Source organism: Lutjanus erythropterus, chromosome 23 (genome assembly GCF_056507025.1).
Source record: "Lutjanus erythropterus isolate fLutEry1 chromosome 23, fLutEry1.hap2, whole genome shotgun sequence".
Taxonomy (NCBI): Eukaryota; Metazoa; Chordata; class Actinopteri; order Lutjaniformes; family Lutjanidae; genus Lutjanus; species Lutjanus erythropterus.
The window spans coordinates 55,001-77,500 of NC_139339.1; the positions used below are offsets into that span (position 1 = coordinate 55,001).

General features: G+C 44.9%; 1 protein-coding gene across 1 annotated transcript in view; it reads right to left on the bottom strand.

Annotated features, from left to right (window-relative positions):
* Positions 1-9,859: 9,859 nt before the first annotated feature.
* Positions 9,860-22,500, bottom strand: part of camta2 (calmodulin binding transcription activator 2) — a 50,770-nt gene continuing 38,129 nt past the window's right edge. The window contains exons 20-21 of the mRNA XM_084713040.1: positions 21,354-21,428; positions 9,860-13,639 (exon numbers count right to left, since the gene is read on the bottom strand). Coding sequence (XP_084569166.1) covers positions 13,585-13,639; positions 21,354-21,428 — 130 coding nt within the window. The 3' untranslated portion in view covers positions 9,860-13,584. The remainder of the gene's footprint in view (positions 13,640-21,353; positions 21,429-22,500) is intronic.

Genomic DNA, 22,500 nt, shown 5'->3' on the forward strand with positions numbered 1-22,500 from the left:
TCCATTAACCTTCTTGCTGCCTCCAGGATTTGAGATGCGAGTGCAGATTCTTCTTTCTCCTTTGTGTCTTTCTTCCCGTCGCCTCTCTCCGTTTTCCCAGAATTCCCCCTGTTCACCTTTGGCTTTTTATTGAACCCATACAGCTCCTCCACTGAAAACTTCCCACCTTTTCCTCCCGCCGCCGCTGACGGCCCAACAGCAGCTCCAGCTGCTGACGCTCGGCCTGCAAACATGGCTGGTGAACAAAGAAGGCTAATGTTAGCATTGTGGAATAACAGAGGGCTAATGTTAGCATTGTGGAATAACAGAGGGCTAATGTTAGCATTGTGGAATAACAGAGGGCTAATGTTTACAATAGCAGCAAACAATGATGGATAATTGAAAACTACTGCTTATATACTGACAAACAATGCAAGAGGAGTGTACATACTAATGTGAGCAAAGAAGTATCAAGGCTAATCAAAGACAACAGAGGAGGCTAACGCTAATGACACCAAACAGTGTAAGATAAACATGGAGACTAATAAACTAAAAGATAATAATGTATCTCTCGCTTTAAAAGTTGGTTATTACCAATAATGTATGAAAGATGTGGAATATTTTAAGCCTTATTATAAAAAGTGATGCTACACTGAATTGTCACTTTAAAATGGATGGCAGCTAAACTGCACTGTGTAGCAGCTCTGGGAAGTGAGACTCAGGTGCAGAGAACACACAGGAGGCAGAGTGAGGTTCAAATGAAAACCACTGTCTTTACTTAAGTCCAAAAAGGCAAACAAAAACAGACAGGGGAAAAAAAAAGGCACAAAACTATAATCCAATAAATAGGCGAAGTCCAAAAGGAAACATGAGGCCTATAATCACACCAAGCAGCTTCACAGACAATAGAGACAATCTGGCAGAGACATGTGGAGCTGGTGGGGGTATAAATGCACAGGGATGGCAAGGAGGGTAATCAGGGGCAGGTGAGTGAGTGGCCTCAGGTGCAGTTGATGAGGGGCGGGAAAACACAGGAAACTGAAAAGACACAAGAGGTAGTGTTAAAAAATAAAACAGGAAACATAATAAAACCCGGAATGTTACAGTACCCCCCCCCCTTTAATGGACGGCTCCAGACGTCCCAGGCTGGTCCGCATGACGCTGATGAAAATCCCTAATGAGGGACTTATCCAGGATGTCCCTAGAGGGAACCCAGGACCTCTCCTCAGGACCATATCCCTCCCAATCAACCAGGTATTGGCGACCTCTTCCCCTGCGTCGGACAGCCAGCAGGCGCTTCACCGTAAAGGCAGGCCCTCCATCGATGACCCGGGTGGGCGGAGGGGGTTTGGAGGCGGGAACCAAGGGGCTGATCTTCACAGGTTTGACTTTGGAGATGTGAAACGTGGGATGCACTTTCATGGTCCTAGGAAGATGTAATTGCACAGCCACAGGATTAATGATTTTAGAGATGGGGAAGGGGCCAACAAACCTGGGAGCCAACTTCCGACTTTCCACACGGAGAGGCAGGTCTTGAGTGGAAAGCCAAACCCTCTGTCCCACACGGTAACGAGGAGCTGGAGTGCGTCGTTTGTCAGCTTCCCTCTTGTAGCGTCCTGAGGCCCGAAGAAGAGCTGCCCGAGCCCTCCTCCAGGTGAGATGACAACGACAAACCAGGGCCTGAGCAGACGGCACAGCAACCTCACCCTCTTGGTCTGGAAACAGTGGTGGCTGGTACCCATAAACACAGTGAAAGGGGGACAGACCAGTGGCAGAAACGGGAAGTGAGTTGTGTGCATATTCTATCCATACCAACTGTTCATTCCACCGGGATGGATTCTGGGAGACTAGACGTCTGAGAGCCATTTCCAGTTCCTGATTGTAACGTTCTGTCTGACCATTGGATTGGGGATGGAAACCAGAGGAGAGGCTGGCTGTGGCACCAATCAGTCGGCAGAACTCCTTCCAGAACCGAGAGGCGAACTGAGGCCCTCTGTCTGAAACAACATCTTGAGGCAGGACATGCAGACGAAAAACATGAGACAACATGACCTCTGCCGTCTCCTTAGCAGAGGGGAGTTTGGCCAAAGGGACAAAGTGTGCCATCTTGGAAAAATGATCAATTATGGTGAGTATAACAGTGTTACCTTCAGAGGGGGGCAAGCCAGTGACAAAGTCCAACGATATGTGGGACCAGGGTCGTCGGGGCACTGGGAGAGGATGAAGCAGCCCATGCGGTCGCTGTCGTGAGGTTTTATTCTGGGCACAAACAGAGCAGGCAGAGACAAATTCCCCCACATCTCCCACTAAAGAAGGCCACCAAAACCGCTGCTTCAGCGGACTGACTGTCCGACTCACCCCTGGATGGCAGCTCAGCCTGGAGGCATGAGCCCATTGCAGCACCCGTGGACGAAACGGGATTGGGACGAAGAAAGTTCTGAGGACATCCGACGGGAATTTGAGCCCCCTCCAACGCTTGTCTCACCTCACTCTCAATGTCCCAGGTCACAGCTCCAACCACACGGGCAGCGGGCAGGATGTTAGAGGGGGCCCTGGGATAGTGATCGGATTCAAACTGGCGGGAGAGGGCATCTGGTTTGGTGTTCCTGGAGCCAGGGCGATAAGACAGGGTGAAGTTGAATCGGGTAGAAAACAGGGCCCACCTGGCTTGACGCGAGTTCAACCTCCTGGCTGTCTTGATGTATTCCAGGTTCTTGTGGTCTGTCCATACAAGGAATGGCAGTTCAGCCCCCTCCAGCCAGTGTCTCCACTCCTCTAAGGCCAACTTCACAGCCAACAACTCCCGGTTACCCACATCATAGTTCCTCTCTGCTTTGGACAGTTTTCTAGAAAAGAAAGCACATGGGTGAACCTTGTTGTCTTTGAGAGAGCGTTGAGACAGTACTGCCCCCACCCCCACATCTGAGGCATCCACCTCCACAATGAATTGCAGTTTGGGGTTCGGCATGGAGAGGATGGGTGCGGAGGTGAACCGGTGCTTCAGGGTATTGAAGGCCTCTTCCGCTTGAGTGTTCCACTGAAACTTAAAACCAGGAGAAGTGAGGGCATGCAAAGGGGCTGCTACAGAGCTGTAGTTCCTGATAAAACGTCTATAAAAGTTAGCGAACCCCAAAAAATCTTTGCAACTGCTTGCGGTCAGAGGGTATTGCCCAGTCAACAACTGCACTGACCTTGGTGGGATCCATTTGGATGCTTCCAGGTGACACGATGAACCCCAGGAAAGAGACAGACTGCTGGTGAAACTCACATTTCTCCGCCTTGACAAAAAGCTGGTTCTCCAACAGCCGCTGAAGTACTTGCTGGACATGCTGGACATGCTCACTTTCACTCTTAGAAAAAATCAGAATGTCATCCAGGTAGACAAAGACAAAATGGTTAAGCATATCACGAACAACATCATTGACCAGGGACTGAAAAACTGCTGGGGCATTAGTAAGACCAAAAGGCATCACCAGGTACTCATAATTGCCACTAGGGGTGTTAAAGGCAGTCTTCCACTCATCCCCCTCCCTAATGCGAACAAGATGGTAAGCATTTCTGAGATCGAGCTTAGTGAAAATGGTGGCTCCCTGCAACAGTTCAAAAGCAGATGACATGAGAGGGAGGGGGTACCTGTTCTTGACGGTAATGTCGTTTATGCCCCTGTAGTCGATGCAAGGTCGCAGAGTCTTGTCCTTCTTCTCCACGAAGAAAAATCCAGCACCAGCAGGAGACGAGGAGGGGCGGATAATGCCAGCGGCCAAGGAGCTCTGGATGTATGTGTTCATGGCCTCCCTCTCAGGGGCTGACAGGGAGTAAAGGCGGCCCTTAGGGGGGAGGTTCCAGGGAGAAGGTCGATGGTGCAGTCATAAGGTCTGTGAGGTGGCAGGGAAGTAGCGCGGGCCTGGTTGAAAACCTCCTTCAAATCCATGTAAGCAGAAGGAATGCCAGACAGATCAGGGAACTCTGAGGAGGGGTCAACAGGCTTGGGGAGATCAGCAGTTTGGAGACAAGATGAATGACATAGGTTACTCCAGCCCAGAATAGTGCCAGTAGACCAGTCTATATGCGGGTTGTGCTTAGTTAGCCATGGAAAACCGAGAATGAGAGGATGGTCAGGAGAGTCAATAATGTAAAAAGAAATAGTCTCTGAATGGTTACCTGACATGAGGACAGTGAGAGCTGGAGTCTGGAGAGACACGTGAAAGAGGAGGCGACCATCCAGGGCGTGGGCCACCAGGGGGGAGGGGAGAGGCTTGAGTTGCAGCTGGAGCCGGCGAGCAAGGCCCTGGTCCATGAAGTTCTCATCGGCTCCAGAGTCCACGAAAGCAGCCAACTCCAAGGAACCCACAGGAGAGGAAATACGGGCCTGGGTGAGTGCACGGGAGGGTCTTGAAGAGAAAGTTCTGCTCACCAGTAACCCTCCATTCACTGATGAGCACGGCCTTTTACTGGGCATGCTGCCAGGAAATGTCCTTTGAGACCACAGTAGAAGCATCTTCCTTCTCTAAAGCGGCGCTGACGCTCCTCTGGAGAAAGCTGAGTGCAGCCCACCTGCATAGGTTCCTCCTTTTCCCCAGGTGGCGCTGTAACTTCCTCACCGGAGCTCCCAGAAGAACAGGAACGGCGTTTGGTAGGAGACCAGGAAGTGGACTGCCCCCAGTGGGCTGGAGTTCTCTTCTCAGCATGACTTCTCTCCTTTCTTCTTGCAAACAGGCGATTATCAATCTTAATAGCCAAGGCAACCAGAGCATCAAAGTCAGCGGGCAAATCTAGTGGAGCGAGGTGATCCTTAATGTCGTCAGCAAGGCTATGCAGGAATGTGTCGGACAGGGACTGAGTGTTCCATTCACTGTCAGCAGCCAGAGTCCGGAAACGAATGGCATGGTCTGCCACACGGCTGTTGCCCTGTTTAAGAGCCAGCAAACCCCGGGCTGCCTCACGACCAGGGGTAGAATGTCCAAAAACTCTTCTTTAAGCAGCAGAAAAAGTCTCCTCAGAGCGGCATACTGGCGACTGTCTGTCCCATTCAGCCGTAGCCCACTCTCGTGCCCTCCCAGTGAGGTTGGTGATCATGAAGGCAACACGGGAATGATCGGTGGGAAACGATGACGGCTGGAGGCCGAATGTAAGGGAGCAGAGTGTCAGGAAGGAGCGGCAGGTCTCAGGGTCCCCGTCATACCTTTCAATGGGTGGTGCACGTGGTTCATGGCGAAGGACAGGCTGGAGATCGGGCGTGGCTGCGGGTGCAGGGAAAGCAGGAGAGGTAGGGGCAGCCTCCGCCGGAGCTTGGTTGCCCAGCAGCGTTAACAACTGCTGAGTCTGGGCTGTGAGTGCGAGTAGCTGCTCCTTCATGGCATTCTGGAAGGCGTCTTGGCGAACATGAAGCTCTTGAACACCGCCACCCAATTTATTCAGTGCCAGTTCGTGGTCCTTCAGCCGCTGCCCTTGAGACTGGAGAGCAGTACGGAGAGCATCGTTCTCTGCTGAGTCAGACGTGGCCAGATTGTACTGTAGCAGCTCTGGGAAGTGAGACTCAGGTGCAGAGGACACACAGGAGGCAGAGTGAGGTTCAAATGAAAACCACTGTCTTTACTTAAGTCCAAAAAAAAAAAAGGCACAAAACTATAATCCAATAAATAGGCGAAGTCCAAATGGAAACATGAGGCCTATAATCACACCAAGCAGCTTCACAGACAATAGAGACAATCTGGCAGAGACATGTGGAGCTGGTGGGGGTATAAATGCACAGGGATGGCAAGGAGGGTAATCAGGGGCAGGTGAGTGAGTGGCCTCAGGTGCAGTTGATGAGGGGCGGGAAAACACAGGAAACTGAAAAGACACAAGAGGTAGTGTTAAAAAATAAAACAGGAAACATAATAAAACCTGGAATGTTACACACTGATGACTATAATAGTTGAATAATACCCAAAATGTAGGAATGATGTGGAACATTTCTCTGTTTGTTGAAATGCTAAACTGAGTTGCTGGCTTTACTTTGCATGTGAAAAAAGCTCAAGCATTATAGAGAAGAGTGGTAAAATATTTTACAGATTTTTAAAATAAATTTTGCCGTTGATCATGTCCACAGTGGAATATTGTTTAGCTTCCTACACTGGTCCTCCAGTACATTTGGAATCCTCTTAATTCCATTTTCCAGTGACTGTAACCAGTTTGTGGTCAACTTTTTAATGTGTTTGCGTTTCATCTTTGTCCATTCAGACTCTGATGAAGACAAAGTGGTGTAGAAACATTTGTCTGTTTGCTCCTGATTCAGCTACTGGAAAATGATTCAATGATTCATTTATTTATAGAACACATCTAAAAACAACAGACGTTCACCTCGGAGAACTTCACAGAGAGATTATGATAATTATGGGAGAGTTGGCTGCAGCTCTGTGGGACATGTGACCTGTGGACGTGTCCAACATGACTGTAATGAGACAAAGGTAAATGAGAGGAATAAAAACAGTCTTCAGTTAAAGTACAACATGTCCCATCAGCCCCTGCAGCAGGTCTAACATGTTACAAACACTTTACAACATACCTGGTTAGAGGTGTCTGTCTGATTCCTGTCGTCCTCACTCTCTGTCCACCTGTCTGTCTGTCTGTCTGTATGTTTTCAGTTTCTGACCACCTTCATCTGTCTGCCTCTTTGCTGCGGCTCTGATATTAATCCTGTTGGTTTAATCCCACCAATCAGAGCTCAGATTTCATGTCTGTCTGTCCATCCTGTGTTACTAAAGACAGACGAGGAGGATTTAAACCTGTAGCTCCAAAATATCAAACTCTGTGTACAGATGTTAAATATGGCCTCTTGCCCGGATCCTGAATTAATCCGACCCTAATCTCTCTCTCTCTCTATCACACACACACACACACACACACACACACACACACACACACACACACCCTGTTGATGTTCCAGCGTCCTCTGATGGGTCACATGAAACTTGAACCACACTTAGACTCTTTACATCTATGGGATAAATATGATGTCATTATTTAAAAAAAGGTTTGTGAGATTGAAATTAAGTTTTAAAGGACTGGAAAAAAAACATTATTTTTTAACTGAGTTTTTCTTCGTCACTACTACAGCGCTCTTTTTAAAGTGTTAATCCAACATATTTTCAGTTTAAAATGCGTCATTTTTCCAGCCGTGCATTATTTTGTTTTTCAGGTTTGAGACTTTTGTGGATGTATATTTGCAGCCATATTGCAAACTGTTGTAAGAACATCTGAGAGAAAAAGGTTTCTCTCTGCTGGAGCGTCACACTGAAAGCAGATAATTTAAGAGCTGGCTTTTATTTTGAAGTACTCACAGGAAATATAAAGATTTTGTCAGTAAGCTTAGTTTTAAGGTTATTGTTTATCAACAATGTGCTGCTTTCCACAGAGATTCTTCTGGTTTTTGGCTTTTACACACATTTTATTGACAAAATATTTAAAACAGAATTTCCATTCAGTGTATAGGTCGCACGTTAGTGTCGTCAAAAACATCAATAAATCAATAAATATCAATACTGATTGTTTCTCAAATCTAAAATTATATGTCCTTACTATTTAATTTGTCTCTGTGAAAATGTTGTTGAATTTTGATATTTTTCAAGGTCAAAATTAAAAACCCCAAACATTTTTACACTTACGTACTGATGAAGAAAAACTTTCTTCACTTCACTTTGATGAACAAACGAATTTATTGGTGTGATAATGGAACACAAAATCTGCTGGAAACCTCATATAACATGTACAAACAAAGTTGGTGAGGAGTGTTGCAGCTCTGAGCAAACTGCTCTTTGATATTATCATATTTAAATTATTGTGTAACGACATGAGGGAACAGCTACATCGGTGGCAAACAACCATTATACACGCTGCAAAAATAGCCATCAGAATAGTAAACAATGTTGGATATGAGGTACGCACTAAAAATCTGTTTTTATTTACATGCATTAAAATGAAGAGATCTGGTAGAATTTAAAATGGCAAGTTACGTACAAAGCAAGAAATATTGTACTTCCTGGCAACAAAGACAACATGTTTTTGGGCCGAGGGTGTTAATTTAAGAGGTATATCTTTAAAAGCATGTGCAGATCAATTTGTTGGGTGATTTTGAAGAACACATTGGCTGAAAAAATGATTATTGTGAGATACAAAAATAATTAAAAGGAATCTGAAGCACACTGCAGGTGATACTGTTGTTACTTATATTCTTTATTATGCACTAATGTTGATTTGGGATTAAGAGTACAGTGGTGTAAATGTGGGGTTGATCACTGGGGAGGAGAGTGGATTTATGTTATAGATTGATTATTGATGGAGTAGTATAGATTAGGGATATGGCTGGACGCATCTTGCTTCATCCTGCTCCTTTTTGGACAAAAGTGTTCCCATTGAATGTCTCTTCATTATTTGTTTGTTTCTGTTTTTTTTCCTACATCTGTATTTTATTTTAACATTTGAAATAAATCAAGTCAAATCAAAGCAAGAATAAAGTTGTGACTTGTTCTTTCTTGAATATGTAACTTTAATACAAACATATTACACTACACACATCTGTGCACAGAGACAGTGTGTACATGTAAACAGATCATAGCAAAAGCTTAAAATAGCAGCACTCAACTTTATACACCGAGTCTAACGTTGTACAGAATCATGTATCATCAGGACTAAACCTGAAGACGATATCAATGTCACAAAAGATGTTATGACAGTCTATGATGTGTCTCCAGACACAAAGTCTGCATAGTAAGTGTGCCTTATGTGAAGGACAGGAAAATTTTCCAACCGACTGCCAGGTTTATGAAAGTTAAATTGTCTTTAGCCTGACTCTTAAATACTAACCATTAACTAACCGTGATAACCAGACTCTGAAAATTCAAATTCAAAGCATCTGCTTTTACTTGACAATCAAATATTTCTTTCTTTAATAACAATAATAACTTTCATTCATATAACACTTTTGTGTTGTTAAGCACAAAGTGTTTTCCATATTGAAAGATGTAATGATTTCAACATGTGGCTCCACAGTTTAGTATAATCAGGGACAAAATAGGTTGCGTCTGCTGGATGCCAGCTTGGACCCTATACGACTGCTGACAGTGGTACAGTTTCTCTCTAATGTGATCATCTTAGTCTTAGTTAAGATTAGATTAGATTTATTTTTATTTTAATTTTATTTATTTTACCACAATTCACTATTCACAATACTGACTATTTGGCTACTCTCTCTCATTATAAACTCGCTGATTGTTGGTTAAATTAGCTAAATTAACTGAGAGAAATGTTTCCCACACCAGAAGTTTCTCTACAGTATGAACACGATGCTGTTGTTTTAAGCTGCCTGATCAGATGAAGGATTTCCCAGACGTGTCTCCCACTGAAAATGTGTGATTCATTATGAAGCACAAAATACAACAACAGAGACTGAGGACTGTTGATCAGCTGAAGACGAATATCAAGAAAGAATGAGACAGAATTGACCTTTAAAACTTGAACAAACACTGACTGAGTGTCAGAAGAAAAGATGATGAGAAACACAACGACTGCAGATTTACTACAAACATTAAAGTTGATCAGTCTGATCAGGAAATATCTTTGTTCTGGATTCAGATGAATATTGAATCATGGTATTCTTATTTTTGTTTTTTGATGTCCCAAATTTTTGGAACTGGGGTTGTACAAAGGATTAGATCTTAAATGACTCTTGTATCACACTGTGACCCAAACATTGGTGAAGCTCCTGAAGTGGAAACAGAACAATATCAGGTGAAAACAGAAGTTTGCTGGTTGCTTTTTCAAGCTGCTTTATGCTTTTCTAACTTCTCATGTGACTCTAATGCCTAATTTGATCAGGAAACAAAAACACGACCAAGACAAATAGCAAACAGCTGATTTATTCATCTGACTTATAGAATAATGTATTTGATTTTAAAGGTTTTGAAATGTAGAACAGTTATATACAAACTCATGCAAAACTTCACTGCAACAGCTGAAGAAGAAGAAGTAGAACTGAAGATTTATTATTTCAGGTCAAACTGAAAACAAGACAAACTTGTCAAACAACTCGTTATAAAGAAAAGCTCATGCTCGGTCCTAGACGCTGTGGTTGCTGTGATGACAGCACAGCATCATTCAGTCTCTGCCTAAGAAAAGCACATTTAAAAAACAAAACTAAACAAATGGATTTGTGTGGGAACAGTGGCAGGAAACCCAGCAGCAGCTGAGTTGCAGTGATTTCTGGAGCAATTTGTTGCTCATAGCAAAGTGCAGTTGTAGCTGCTGCGTCATCCGTCCTGAAAAGTTGCCGGACATATTAAAATACGGTTTGAAGGGAACCCCAGTTTGACCTCTGACCGATGACATCAGAGTTACAACACATAAAAATAATCATAATCATAAAAATATGATTGATGTGCTCACTTTTGACTCTGAACACGAGTACAAGTTTTGAATTTACATCAGAACACTAAGACTGTTGCCCCAACAAAGACTTTAAATTAAGACTAGTTCTAATAAGAGTTTAATAAAACTTGGTTTAAAACTAGTAAATCCAAGTTTAAAATTATGATGCACTGATTTCAATTTTCTTGGCCGATTCCGATTTCCGATTTCTTGACTGGTCTGACCTGCCGAGTCCGATTTTGGCTGATTCTAATGTTCAGTCAGGTTACAGCCAGGATTTATTATAGTTTTATATTAAGATTATGAATCGGGTGAACACGTCCCGCGAAATCCCCCGAGATCATTGGATCTTGCAGGATTTCGTGGGACATGATTGCACAAAATGTTTCGTGGAAGCAGATGTAAACAAACCGGAGACGAACGCGGTGCAACAGTTCGCTGCAGTAAAACTTTGCCGTGAGAAAAACAGAAGCAGAAGTTAAAGGAGTCTGGATGAGAAAATGTTTGAGGAGACGCATCAACACAGGTTGTTTATTCTTCAGTCAGAACAGGAAGTGAGATTTGAACTGTCCCTCTGTGAACAGCAGTCTGCTGCTAGCTAACATTAGCATGAAGAGCTACAAAGATTAAAGTTGTCAGCTGCTCTGTCTCGTTGTAGACTGTCTTCTCTTAATCTTGTTCTTGGAATCTGTCTCTGACATCATCTTCATGCCAGCATGTGTCAGAGTGTGTAGCTGTGATCAGCGCTGTGGTGATGTCACGGTCAGTTTGTCTGCTGCGTGCATGACGTCACCATCGTGCCGTGCACTGACCCTCAGTTCATCTCTAATTTTAAGTTAACTCGTGATCTGATCAGGTTTAAAAATGAATCTTTGTTGGTGCACCTGGCCTGTGATCGTCCTCTGCATGGCGAGTATTTGAACCGCTGTCTGTCTTTACATTTTAAAGCTGCACAGTTCAGTTTGTAATTAAAGCAACAGAAATTTTCTTCAACAAAACATGAAAGTCGGTCTTTGATTTATTTTGTCTGATTCAGAGGTCAGAGGTCAGGAGGGTTCCTTAAGACTCGACCTTCCAGTCTGTGCAGCGCGCACACACACACACACACACACACACACACACACACACACACACACACACACACACACACACACACTCTCATACGCTCACATTAACAGTTCATGCTGTAATAAATAAAAACATCCATTGAATCTATAAAGTCCAACATTAGAATATATATGTATATATATGTATATATATATTTATATGTTTATGTATGTGATTCTGTTTAAATATATTTATAAGTAGCTTTGTTATAATCATGTACACATTGAAGTACTCAGTATGTCGACTCCAAATCAAGAACTTCATTCAAAACGTGACTTCACAAGAATCAAACACTCTGAATTCCATTTGTTCAGCTTTACCTCAAATGCACCGTCCAGCAGGGAATTATGGGATGGAGGGGGCAGACAGAAATGGTCCTGGGCCTGTTTTGCCCTGAGCAATGCCTCCTGGGAGCGATTAGCTAAGTGAGATTTTCCAAAGGCCTTTGTCAATTGTATGTTCAGACCCCACAGCTGAACACAGACGCACCACATGATCCACAGGAACCTTTTACACCAAATTAACTCCGGTTCTTCAACCGGTTCCCTTCAAGATTCTTGGAATCTTGGTGCCATCTGTTGAAGCAGCCCAGGTTTCCACCAGTGTTGAACATGACCCATGTAATCATGATGTCACAGACAGAGGGCGCTGCTCCGCAACCTGTAAAATGTGACAGAACCCACACTGGTTCACAAGGAAAAGTCGATATCTTTGGATCCAGCTGGGAACCAACTTGTTGGATTCTGAAGCACTTCCTTTTTGGTGAAAATGCTCAGAACGGTTCCAGATTAGGTGCAGGAACTAGAAAAGTAATGATTCCATGCTGGTAGAAAAGGCCTCTGGGAGCTGATGTTAGACAAGTATCCCAGTATGCATTTGGACAGTTTAGTCCAGACCCACTGCTGCCATGTTCTAGAAATCATGTCACCAAGTTCATTCAAATTTTGGTACGTTTCTGCTAAGACAGGATGATGATCTTGTTCCTGGGTCCTTAAGGGTCTCTGTCTTCGCACCGCTGGTCCGTAAACATCGTTGTGTTGAATAATAAAAAGAGTTGTGGTACAGTGACCAGCAACAACTGATTCTTATTTCTCAAAAATGTTACAAACGACAGTGGCATCGTCGATAGCGGACACCATTTGAACCAATCACAGGAGAGTATGATCATGTGTCATTTCATTGACAGTTTGTCTTTTGTTTTGGTGACGGGTGAACTTGAAGTGAGTTTGCTACCAAAATGTGAGTGGAAGTGAGAAACAGCTGCTGATGTGATCCAGATCAACACGAACATGAACAGAACCCGATGCTGTTCCATGAATAGTCAGATCCAGTGGGGCAGCAAAATTAATCACTATATTATTGATATTCAATATGGACAAGTGCAATATTGAAATCGCAGAACCCTGCAATAATGAGGTTCTGCAGTGCTGCAGAGATGCACTGGGCGAGAACTCTTGTTCTTCAGATGGAAGAAAACATGTTTGTTTGGTTCAGACCCAATCAAATGTCACATCATCAGTTATATAGTTTTTTTCAGTGAAAATAAAATGATGATACAAAAAAAATCTTAAACGATAATCGTACTGCATTTCTCTGACTGTGTGACCGATAATCGAATGACATTTCCATGACATGACCTTTGAGAACCTGAAACACCGTCTCATCCTCACAGTCAGGACTTTGGGATCTTTAGGTGTGAACTCACCCTCAGATTTATGAAAACGAGTTGGACTTGTGTCACTTGATATTCTGTGCACTGAGAAAGGCCTCGGGCAAAAGATCAGCGTTTTTGAATGAAGCTCTTTAAGCTGCAGGCAGGCAGCTACATTCAACCAGGAGAGAAGACAGACGGACGGACGGACGGACGGACGGACGGACGACAGACAGATCGATAGGTATACAGATCAGTGGATCAATCAAAAGAAGCAGAGGAAAGGAAGAAAAAAAGAGTTGGCGTGGGGTAAAGCATCTCTCCGTCGTTCTGTTCTTCTCTCCGTCAGTCATTTCGTGTCTGTTTGGTTTCTTTGTACATCAGAGTAAACCTTTGTTTTCCCCTCCAGAAGATGAAAGAAGGGATGAAATGAAAAAATGGTTTTAAGTGGTCAGTCCTCTCCTCTCCAGCTCCCTCGTCTGCTTCAGCTCTTTTATCCTGCAGAGAAATGACAGACAGCTTCAAACACAGACGCTACAGACAGTAAACGTGTCCTGATATTCCACAAACTTCAGCATGTCAACAACAGGCCTGGTTTTACCTTTAATGCTACACGACTGCTAACATGACCGCGTCCATGTTTGGACACGTTTTATAAACCGGGTCAGGAAAAATGACAGAGGCTCCTGAATGTAGGGACAGAGAGCTTTGATTTTTCTTTTTTCTTCTTCTTTTGAAACTTTTCTCTTTGCGAGTTTAGATGGGGGACATAACAAGAGACATTTCTGTGGATAATGGATGGGGACAGTTGCCCCAGTTTTTCCATTGTTTGATAAATAAGCCCAATAACTCCTTCACCTGTTGGAGCAGAATCAGATCACACATGCAGGAGGTGAAAGACACACCCCTTCACTTGTGTGGTCACAGGACAATAATGTGGGAAAAGCCAGTTGAGTTTGAGGTACGTCTTGATCTACAGGGGTTCAGGTGAACTGAGTGAAACAGGTAACATAATAAAACAGAGAAAAACAGTGTTTCTCCAGAAACCTCATATGATGCAATGTGATTTATCTAAAATCAAAAAAGGAGGCAGGATCAAGTGGATTCAGCCTCCTGTAGTTTCCATGTCTTGATTTTAATTAATAAAAAAAAATCAATTTCAGGTACTAAAGTCAATATTTGATCCAAAGGTAGATAGATTTTTCTCCAGCGCCTCTCAGTGTGTGAGAAACTGAACTTATTGAATGTTTATGATCCTAATGAAGACCAACCTGCATTTTTTGATCATTCACGGTAAATTGGTTGATAGCCGTCTGAAATAGTGTTTCCATATAAAGTGGCTACAGGATGCAGCTTTTATAGAATTTGTTGGGAATCAAACAGATGTTTTTGAATTTCATACGACACAGACCTCGGCTTCTACTAACTGGGAAGATTTTAGGGCCTTTAAGGGAACGAATTTTAAGTCTTATTTCTCCTAAATCAAAACATACTTGTCAAAAAATGGAACAACTAGATTTGAAAATTAAATCACTTGAGAGAAATGAATTCTTGGATGGATAGATAAATTGAAATTTCCAAAGATTTCAAAAGAAGCAAAAACTAATTTAGATTCTGATTTAACAATAAAACTAGAGAAGCCACTGATCAGATGAGTTACCAACTGATAGTTATAAAAAGTTTAAAAATAAACTTATAAACTCCAATTATGGAAATGTTTCAGGATTCCTCTAACAGTGTCTCTGTTCTTCCTTCATTGAGGACAGACATGAACACTTTACTCTTAAATGCAAACAAACCAGCCAACAAATGTCAATCTTATCGTCCAGTCTGAACTCAGACTTTACTTCTTTCCAATTCTTTGTTGAGTATTAGCACATCGATCAGAGCCTGAACTCACAGGTATTATAGAGTTGGATCAAAATAGATTTATTAAAGGCAGGCAAAGTTTTCTTTATAATGTCCAGAGGGCTTTAAATATACGACATGAACAGAATGATGCTTTCTATAAATGGATACAGATACTGTACTCACATCCCACTGCTTTGATAAACACAGAGGGGTGACAGAGGTGACAGGGGTGACAGGAGTGACAGAGGTGACAGGGGTGACAGAGGTGACAGAGGTGACAGAGGTGACAGGAGTGACAGAGGTGACAGGAGTGACAGGGGTGACAGAGGTGACAGAGGTGACAGAGGTGACAGGAGTGACAGGAGTGACAGAGGTGACAGGGGTGACAGAGGTGACAGAGGTGACAGGAGTGACAGAGGTGACAGGAGTGACAGAGGTGACAGGAGTGACAGAGGTGACAGAGGTGACAGAGGTGACAGAGGTGACAGGAGTGACAGAGGTGACAGAGGTGACAGGAGTGACAGAGGTGACAGGAGTGACAGAGGTGACAGAGGTGACAGAGGTGACAGAGGTGACAGGAGTGACAGAGGTGACAGGAGTGACAGAGGTGACAGGAGTGACAGAGGTGACAGAGGTGACAGAGGTGACAGGAGTCACAGAGGTGACAGAGGTGACAGGAGTGACAGAGGTGACAGGAGTGACAGAGGTGACAGAGGTGACAGAGGTGACAGAGGTGACAGGAGTGACAGAGGTGACAGAGGTGACAGGAGTGACAGAGGTGACAGAGGTGACAGGAGTGACAGAGGTGACAGAGGTGACAGGGGTGACAGAGGTGACAGGAGTGACAGAGATGACAGAGGTGACAGGAGTGACAGAGGTGACAGAGGTGACAGAGGTGACAGGAGTGACAGGGGTGACAGAGGTGACAGAGGTGACAGGAGTGACAGAGGTGACAGAGGTGACAGGAGTGACAGAGGTGACAGAGGTGACAGGAGTGACAGGGGTGACAGAGGTGACAGAGGTGACAGGAGTGACAGAGGTGACAGGAGTGACAGGAGTGACAGGAGTGACAGAGGTGACAGAGGTGACAGGAGTGACAGAGGTGACAGGAGTGACAGGAGTGACAGGGGTGACAGAGGTGACAGGAGTGACAGAGGTGACAGAAGTGACAGAGGTGACAGGAGTGACAGAGGTGACAGGAGTGACAGAGGTGACAGAGGTGACAGAGGTGACAGGAGTGACAGAGGTGACAGGGGTGACAGAGGTGACAGGGGTGACAGGAGTGACAGAGGTGACAGAAGTGACAGAGGTGACAGGAGTGACAGAGGTGACAGGAGTGACAGAGGTGACAGAGGTGACAGAGGTGACAGGAGTGACAGAGGTGACAGGAGTGACAGGGGTGACAGGGGTAACAGGGGTGACAGAGGTGACAGAGGTGACAGGAGTGACAGAGGTGACAGAGGTGACAGAGGTGACAGGGGTGACAGGAGTGACAGAGGTGACAGAAGTGACAGAAGTGACAGAGGTGACAGGAGTGACAGAGGTGACAGGAGTGACAGAGGTGACAGGAGTGACAGAGGTGACAGAGGTGACAGGAGTGACAGGGGTAACAGAGGTGACAGGAGTGACAGAGGTAACAGAGGTGACAGGAGTGACAGGGGTAACAGAGGTGACAGGAGTGACAGAGGTGACAGAGGTGACAGGAGTGACAGGGGTAACAGAGGTGACAGGAGTGACAGAGGTGACAGGAGTGACAGAGGTGACAGAGGTGACAGGAGTGACAGGGGTAACAGAGGTGACAGGAGTGACAGGGGTGACAGAGGTGACAGGAGTGACAGAGGTGACAGAGGTGACAGGAGTGACAGGGGTAACAGAGGTGACAGGAGTGACAGAGGTGACAGGAGTGACAGAGGTGACAGAGGTGACAGAGGTGACAGGAGTGACAGGGGTAACAGAGGTGACAGGAGTGACAGAGGTGACAGGAGTGACAGAGGTGACAGGGGTGACAGGGGTGACAGGAGTGACAGAGGTGACAGAGGTGACAGAGGTGACAGGGGTGACAGAGGTGACAGGGGTAACAGGGGTGACAGGAGTGACAGAGGTGACAGGGGTGACAGAGGTGACAGGGGTAACAGGGGTGACAGGAGTGACAGAGGTGACAGGGGTGACAGAGGTGACAGGAGTGACAGGGGTGACAGAGGTGACAGAGGTGACAGGAGTGACAGAGGTGACAGGGGTGACAGAGGTGACAGAGGTGACAGGAGTGACAGAGGTGACAGAGGTGACAGAGGTGACAGGAGTGACAGAGGTGACAGGGGTGACAGAGGTGACAGGAGTGACAGGGGTGACAGAGGTGACAGAGGTGACAGGAGTGACAGAGGTGACAGGAGTGACAGAGGTGACAGAAGTGACAGGAGTGACAGGAGTGACAGAGGTGACAGGAGTGACAGGAGTGACAGAGGTGACAGAGGTGACAGGAGTGACAGAGGTGACAGAAGTGACAGAAGTGACAGGAGTGACAGAGGTGACAGAGGTGACAGAGGTGACAGGAGTGACAGAGGTGACAGAAGTGACAGAAGTGACAGGAGTGACAGAGGTGACAGAGGTGACAGAGGTGACAGGAGTGACAGAGGTGACAGGGGTGACAGAGGTGACAGGGGTGACAGGAGTGACAGAGGTGACAGAAGTGACAGAGGTGACAGGAGTGACAGAGGTGACAGGGGTGACAGAGGTGACAGAGGTGACAGAGGTGACAGGAGTGACAGAGGTGACAGGAGTGACAGGGGTGACAGGGGTAACAGGGGTGACAGAGGTGACAGAGGTGACAGGAGTGACAGAGGTGACAGAGGTGACAGAGGTGACAGGGGTGACAGGAGTGACAGAGGTGACAGAAGTGACAGAAGTGACAGAGGTGACAGGAGTGACAGAGGTGACAGGAGTGACAGAGGTGACAGGAGTGACAGAGGTGACAGAGGTGACAGGAGTGACAGGGGTAACAGAGGTGACAGGAGTGACAGAGGTAACAGAGGTGACAGGAGTGACAGGGGTAACAGAGGTGACAGGAGTGACAGAGGTGACAGAGGTGACAGGAGTGACAGGGGTAACAGAGGTGACAGGAGTGACAGAGGTGACAGGAGTGACAGAGGTGACAGAGGTGACAGGAGTGACAGGGGTAACAGAGGTGACAGGAGTGACAGGGGTGACAGAGGTGACAGGAGTGACAGAGGTGACAGAGGTGACAGGAGTGACAGGGGTAACAGAGGTGACAGGAGTGACAGAGGTGACAGGAGTGACAGAGGTGACAGAGGTGACAGAGGTGACAGGAGTGACAGGGGTAACAGAGGTGACAGGAGTGACAGAGGTGACAGGAGTGACAGAGGTGACAGGGGTGACAGGGGTGACAGGAGTGACAGAGGTGACAGAGGTGACAGAGGTGACAGGGGTGACAGAGGTGACAGGGGTAACAGGGGTGACAGGAGTGACAGAGGTGACAGGGGTGACAGAGGTGACAGGGGTAACAGGGGTGACAGGAGTGACAGAGGTGACAGGGGTGACAGAGGTGACAGGAGTGACAGGGGTGACAGAGGTGACAGAGGTGACAGGAGTGACAGAGGTGACAGGGGTGACAGAGGTGACAGAGGTGACAGGAGTGACAGAGGTGACAGAGGTGACAGGAGTGACAGAGGTGACAGGGGTGACAGAGGTGACAGGGGTAACAGGGGTGACAGGAGTGACAGAGGTGACAGGGGTGACAGAGGTGACAGGGGTAACAGGGGTGACAGGAGTGACAGAGGTGACAGGGGTGACAGAGGTGACAGGAGTGACAGGGGTGACAGAGGTGACAGAGGTGACAGGAGTGACAGAGGTGACAGGGGTGACAGAGGTGACAGGGGTAACAGGGGTGACAGGAGTGACAGAGGTGACAGGGGTGACAGAGGTGACAGGAGTGACAGGGGTGACAGAGGTGACAGAGGTGACAGGAGTGACAGAGGTGACAGGAGTGACAGAGGTGACAGAAGTGACAGGAGTGACAGGAGTGACAGAGGTGACAGGAGTGACAGGAGTGACAGAGGTGACAGAGGTGACAGGAGTGACAGAGGTGACAGAAGTGACAGGAGTGACAGAGGTGACAGAGGTGACAGAGGTGACAGGAGTGACAGGAGTGACAGAGGTGACAGAGGTGACAGGAGTGACAGAGGTGACAGGAGTGACAGAGGTGACAGAGGTGACAGAGGTGACAGGAGTGACAGGAGTGACAGAGGTGACAGAGGTGACAGGAGTGACAGAGGTGACAGGAGTGACAGGAGTGACAGGAGTGACAGAGGTGACACGAGTGACAGGAGTGACAGGAGTGACAGGAGTGACAGAGGTGACAGGAGTGACAGAGGTGACAGGAGTGACAGAAGTGACAGAGGTGACAGAGGTGACAGGAGTGACAGGAGTGACAGAGGTGACAGGAGTGACAGGAGTGACAGAGGTGACAGAGGTGACAGGAGTGACAGAGGTGACAGAAGTGACAGAGGTGACAGAGGTGACATGAGAATATAGGACAGACAGATCATCACGTAGCTCTTTCTGCAGATGATATTATTTTGTTCCTGACAGATTTATCAAACTCAATCCTGGCTTTACTAGAGTTAATCAGGACCTTTGGATTATTCTCAGGCTATAAGGTAAATAATGCAAAATCCTCTTTAATGTTATTAAATTAAGAAAAAAGAAGCAATCCTATGGATTACATTTCTTAATTTACATCAACATATAATTTCACCTATCAATGTGACTGTCCAACTCAGTTATGATCCTACTTTGGAGTCAGTTTATAAATCAAAATAAAGATGGTTTAATTTGCCTGTTTCTTTAATAGGGTGAATAAATATGCTAAAAAAGGAATACCTTTCCAAAACTATTGCACTTGTTTCAAAATATATTTCTGCCCCTGCCTGTATTTTCTAAATTAAGGAAATCGTGTCTGAATGTTATTTGGAATAACAGACGACACTATAATGTGTAACTGACTGACAGGGTAGACACTGAATCACTGACACTTCACACATACATACATGGAAAAATATTAAAAAGCTCAGGGAAGTTACAACCAACCCCTTGTGTTGAATACGATCAATCTTTGGTATTGTGTGAAAGAATCGCTGGAAGAAAACTCAGCAATATCCCACTTTAGTCCAATCTGTGGTAATGACCAATTTAAACCTAGAAAAGCAGACAGCTAATGGTCTAAATAAAACAGGAGGCATTTTTCAGGATGAAAACTTGAACAGCTACGTACTAAATATGATCTACCAAATAACCACTTCAAACACCTACAGGTAAGAAGATTTATAATTGCTTTCAGTAATCAGTTATTAATTCCTCCACCTCTTTCTGAAATGGACAGATTGATCTCTGAGAACTGTCAAAGTAAAGGACATATTTCAGTTTTCTATGATATGTTAGTTTCTAATCTGAATCCTCTAATGACCAGTTAGAAACCTGGAAGAAAGACATTCAGGAGGATATTTCCTGGGAAAAGTGCTGAGGCCCAGAGACAAACTGTCAAACAGCAGCCAAAGTACATCAGTTTAACAATAATATTTGGGTTGTATTAAATTTGTATTAAATGTAAACAGTCGAAAGGAACACTTTTTCACTGTATATGGAACTGCAAACTTTTGGTGTGAAGTTTCACAAATAATACAAAAAGATGTTATCTGTAAAGCTCCCCCTTGATCCAAAATTTTTATTTTGGGATTATACCCCCATATTAAGAAATAACCTAACTTTCTTCAGGTAAAGTGGTCACCTGCCTCATCATGGAAGAAAACTCAGAAACCACAGGTGGCTCAGAGAAATGAGTCATTGTTGGAGAAGATAACTTTCATCTTTAAAAGGAAAAGTGAAACCTGATAAAACTACTGGGGAACGTTAGTGTGTCAGATAAAGTACAAGAACCAAAGAGAACCCAGATAGATCACTGACAGACTTTTCTTAGCCCTCGCTCTCTGTAAGAAGAACAATCAATATATTTTTTCATATAAGATACCTCTTACACCGATACAACTGATATTATGTTGCTTCTGCTCGATTCTTATTTATATTTCCTTTCCCTACTTTAAATATAAGAAACTGTTTATATAAATTCTTTGTCATTATTATTATCCTTATTACTTGTCTTGTTGTTTCTGTGCCTCTGTTACTCATACTGGTATCTGAAAGACTCAACAAGAGAATAAGATATTTACAATATCACCAAGGAATTCTCAAAGCACATCAAATTATACACAGAAACTGAAATAATAAACTGAAATAAAAAAGACAAACATTGGAAAAACAAACATGTTAATGACAACATTTAAACATCCACCTGTGTCTGCAGCGTCTCAGGAACCTCATGATCTTCCTCGCTGCCTGGTCCTGTTTCTTTGTTAAGAATGACCCCCTGGTGGGCACAAAAAACAATCGATCAATCAATCAAATTTGTCAGGCTACCCAAGGCGTAGCCTGAGGTTCCTCTTGAAGATCACTCTCCAGGTTGTTTTAATTGTGTTTCCACTATAGGGAACGTTTTCCAGGGACCAGGAACCTATGGAAGAACTTGTTGTGTGGTGTGTTTCCACCACTGGCCAGCAGCCAACAGCCACATTTACAACCAAAGTAGCCCAGACTTCTAGTCCCAGGAGGTACTTTTCAAGAGATTAAAGGGTTCCTTCAGACTGTTGTCTGTTTCCACCATGGTCTAAAGACCCACAAAGATTAGGGAGATTAGTCAACTGACTAACTCACTACTATTGTCAAACCGCTGGCATGTCTTGCTTCAGAAGCTCACAAAAGTTCAAACCCCCCAAATTTTATCAATGATCAATAACAGGTGTTTTCAGACCGAACAGTTCTGGAGACTCTGAACAGTTTCCTGTTTCCACATCATTAAAGTGCTATAGTTCATTATCGTTCACTTCCTGATACTGGACCTACTCGACCACTCTTGCAGGTAGCTGTCTGCTCCTTTCAGATAAACAAGGGAACAACCTGACAGTGTTGCTGTCGCAGCTGACATCATACAGGTGTTTGTCTTGTCTCTTTGAACGGAGGTGACATACCTGTTATCACATCACTGACCCGATGAGGAAGGAGGAGGAAGATGAACTTTATTCTCAGACCCTGTATGTTCATCATAATTCCTGTTTGGATCTGTAGACCAACAGACTAATTCATTATGTCGTAAATGTGTTGGGTCTGACCTTATTCGGGCAAAGCTTCATCATGACCTTATTTGGGCATAGCTTCGTCATGACCTTATTTGGGCATAGCTTCTTCATGACCTTATTTGGGCATAGCTTCATCATGACCTTATTTGGGCGTAGCTTCTTCATGACCTTATTTGGGCGTAGCTTCATCATGACCTTATTTGGGCGTAGCTTCTTCATGACCTTATTTGGGCATAGCTTCATCATGACCTTATTTGGGCGTAGCTTCATCATGACCTTCTTTGTGAATGTTTAAAGACTAACCCA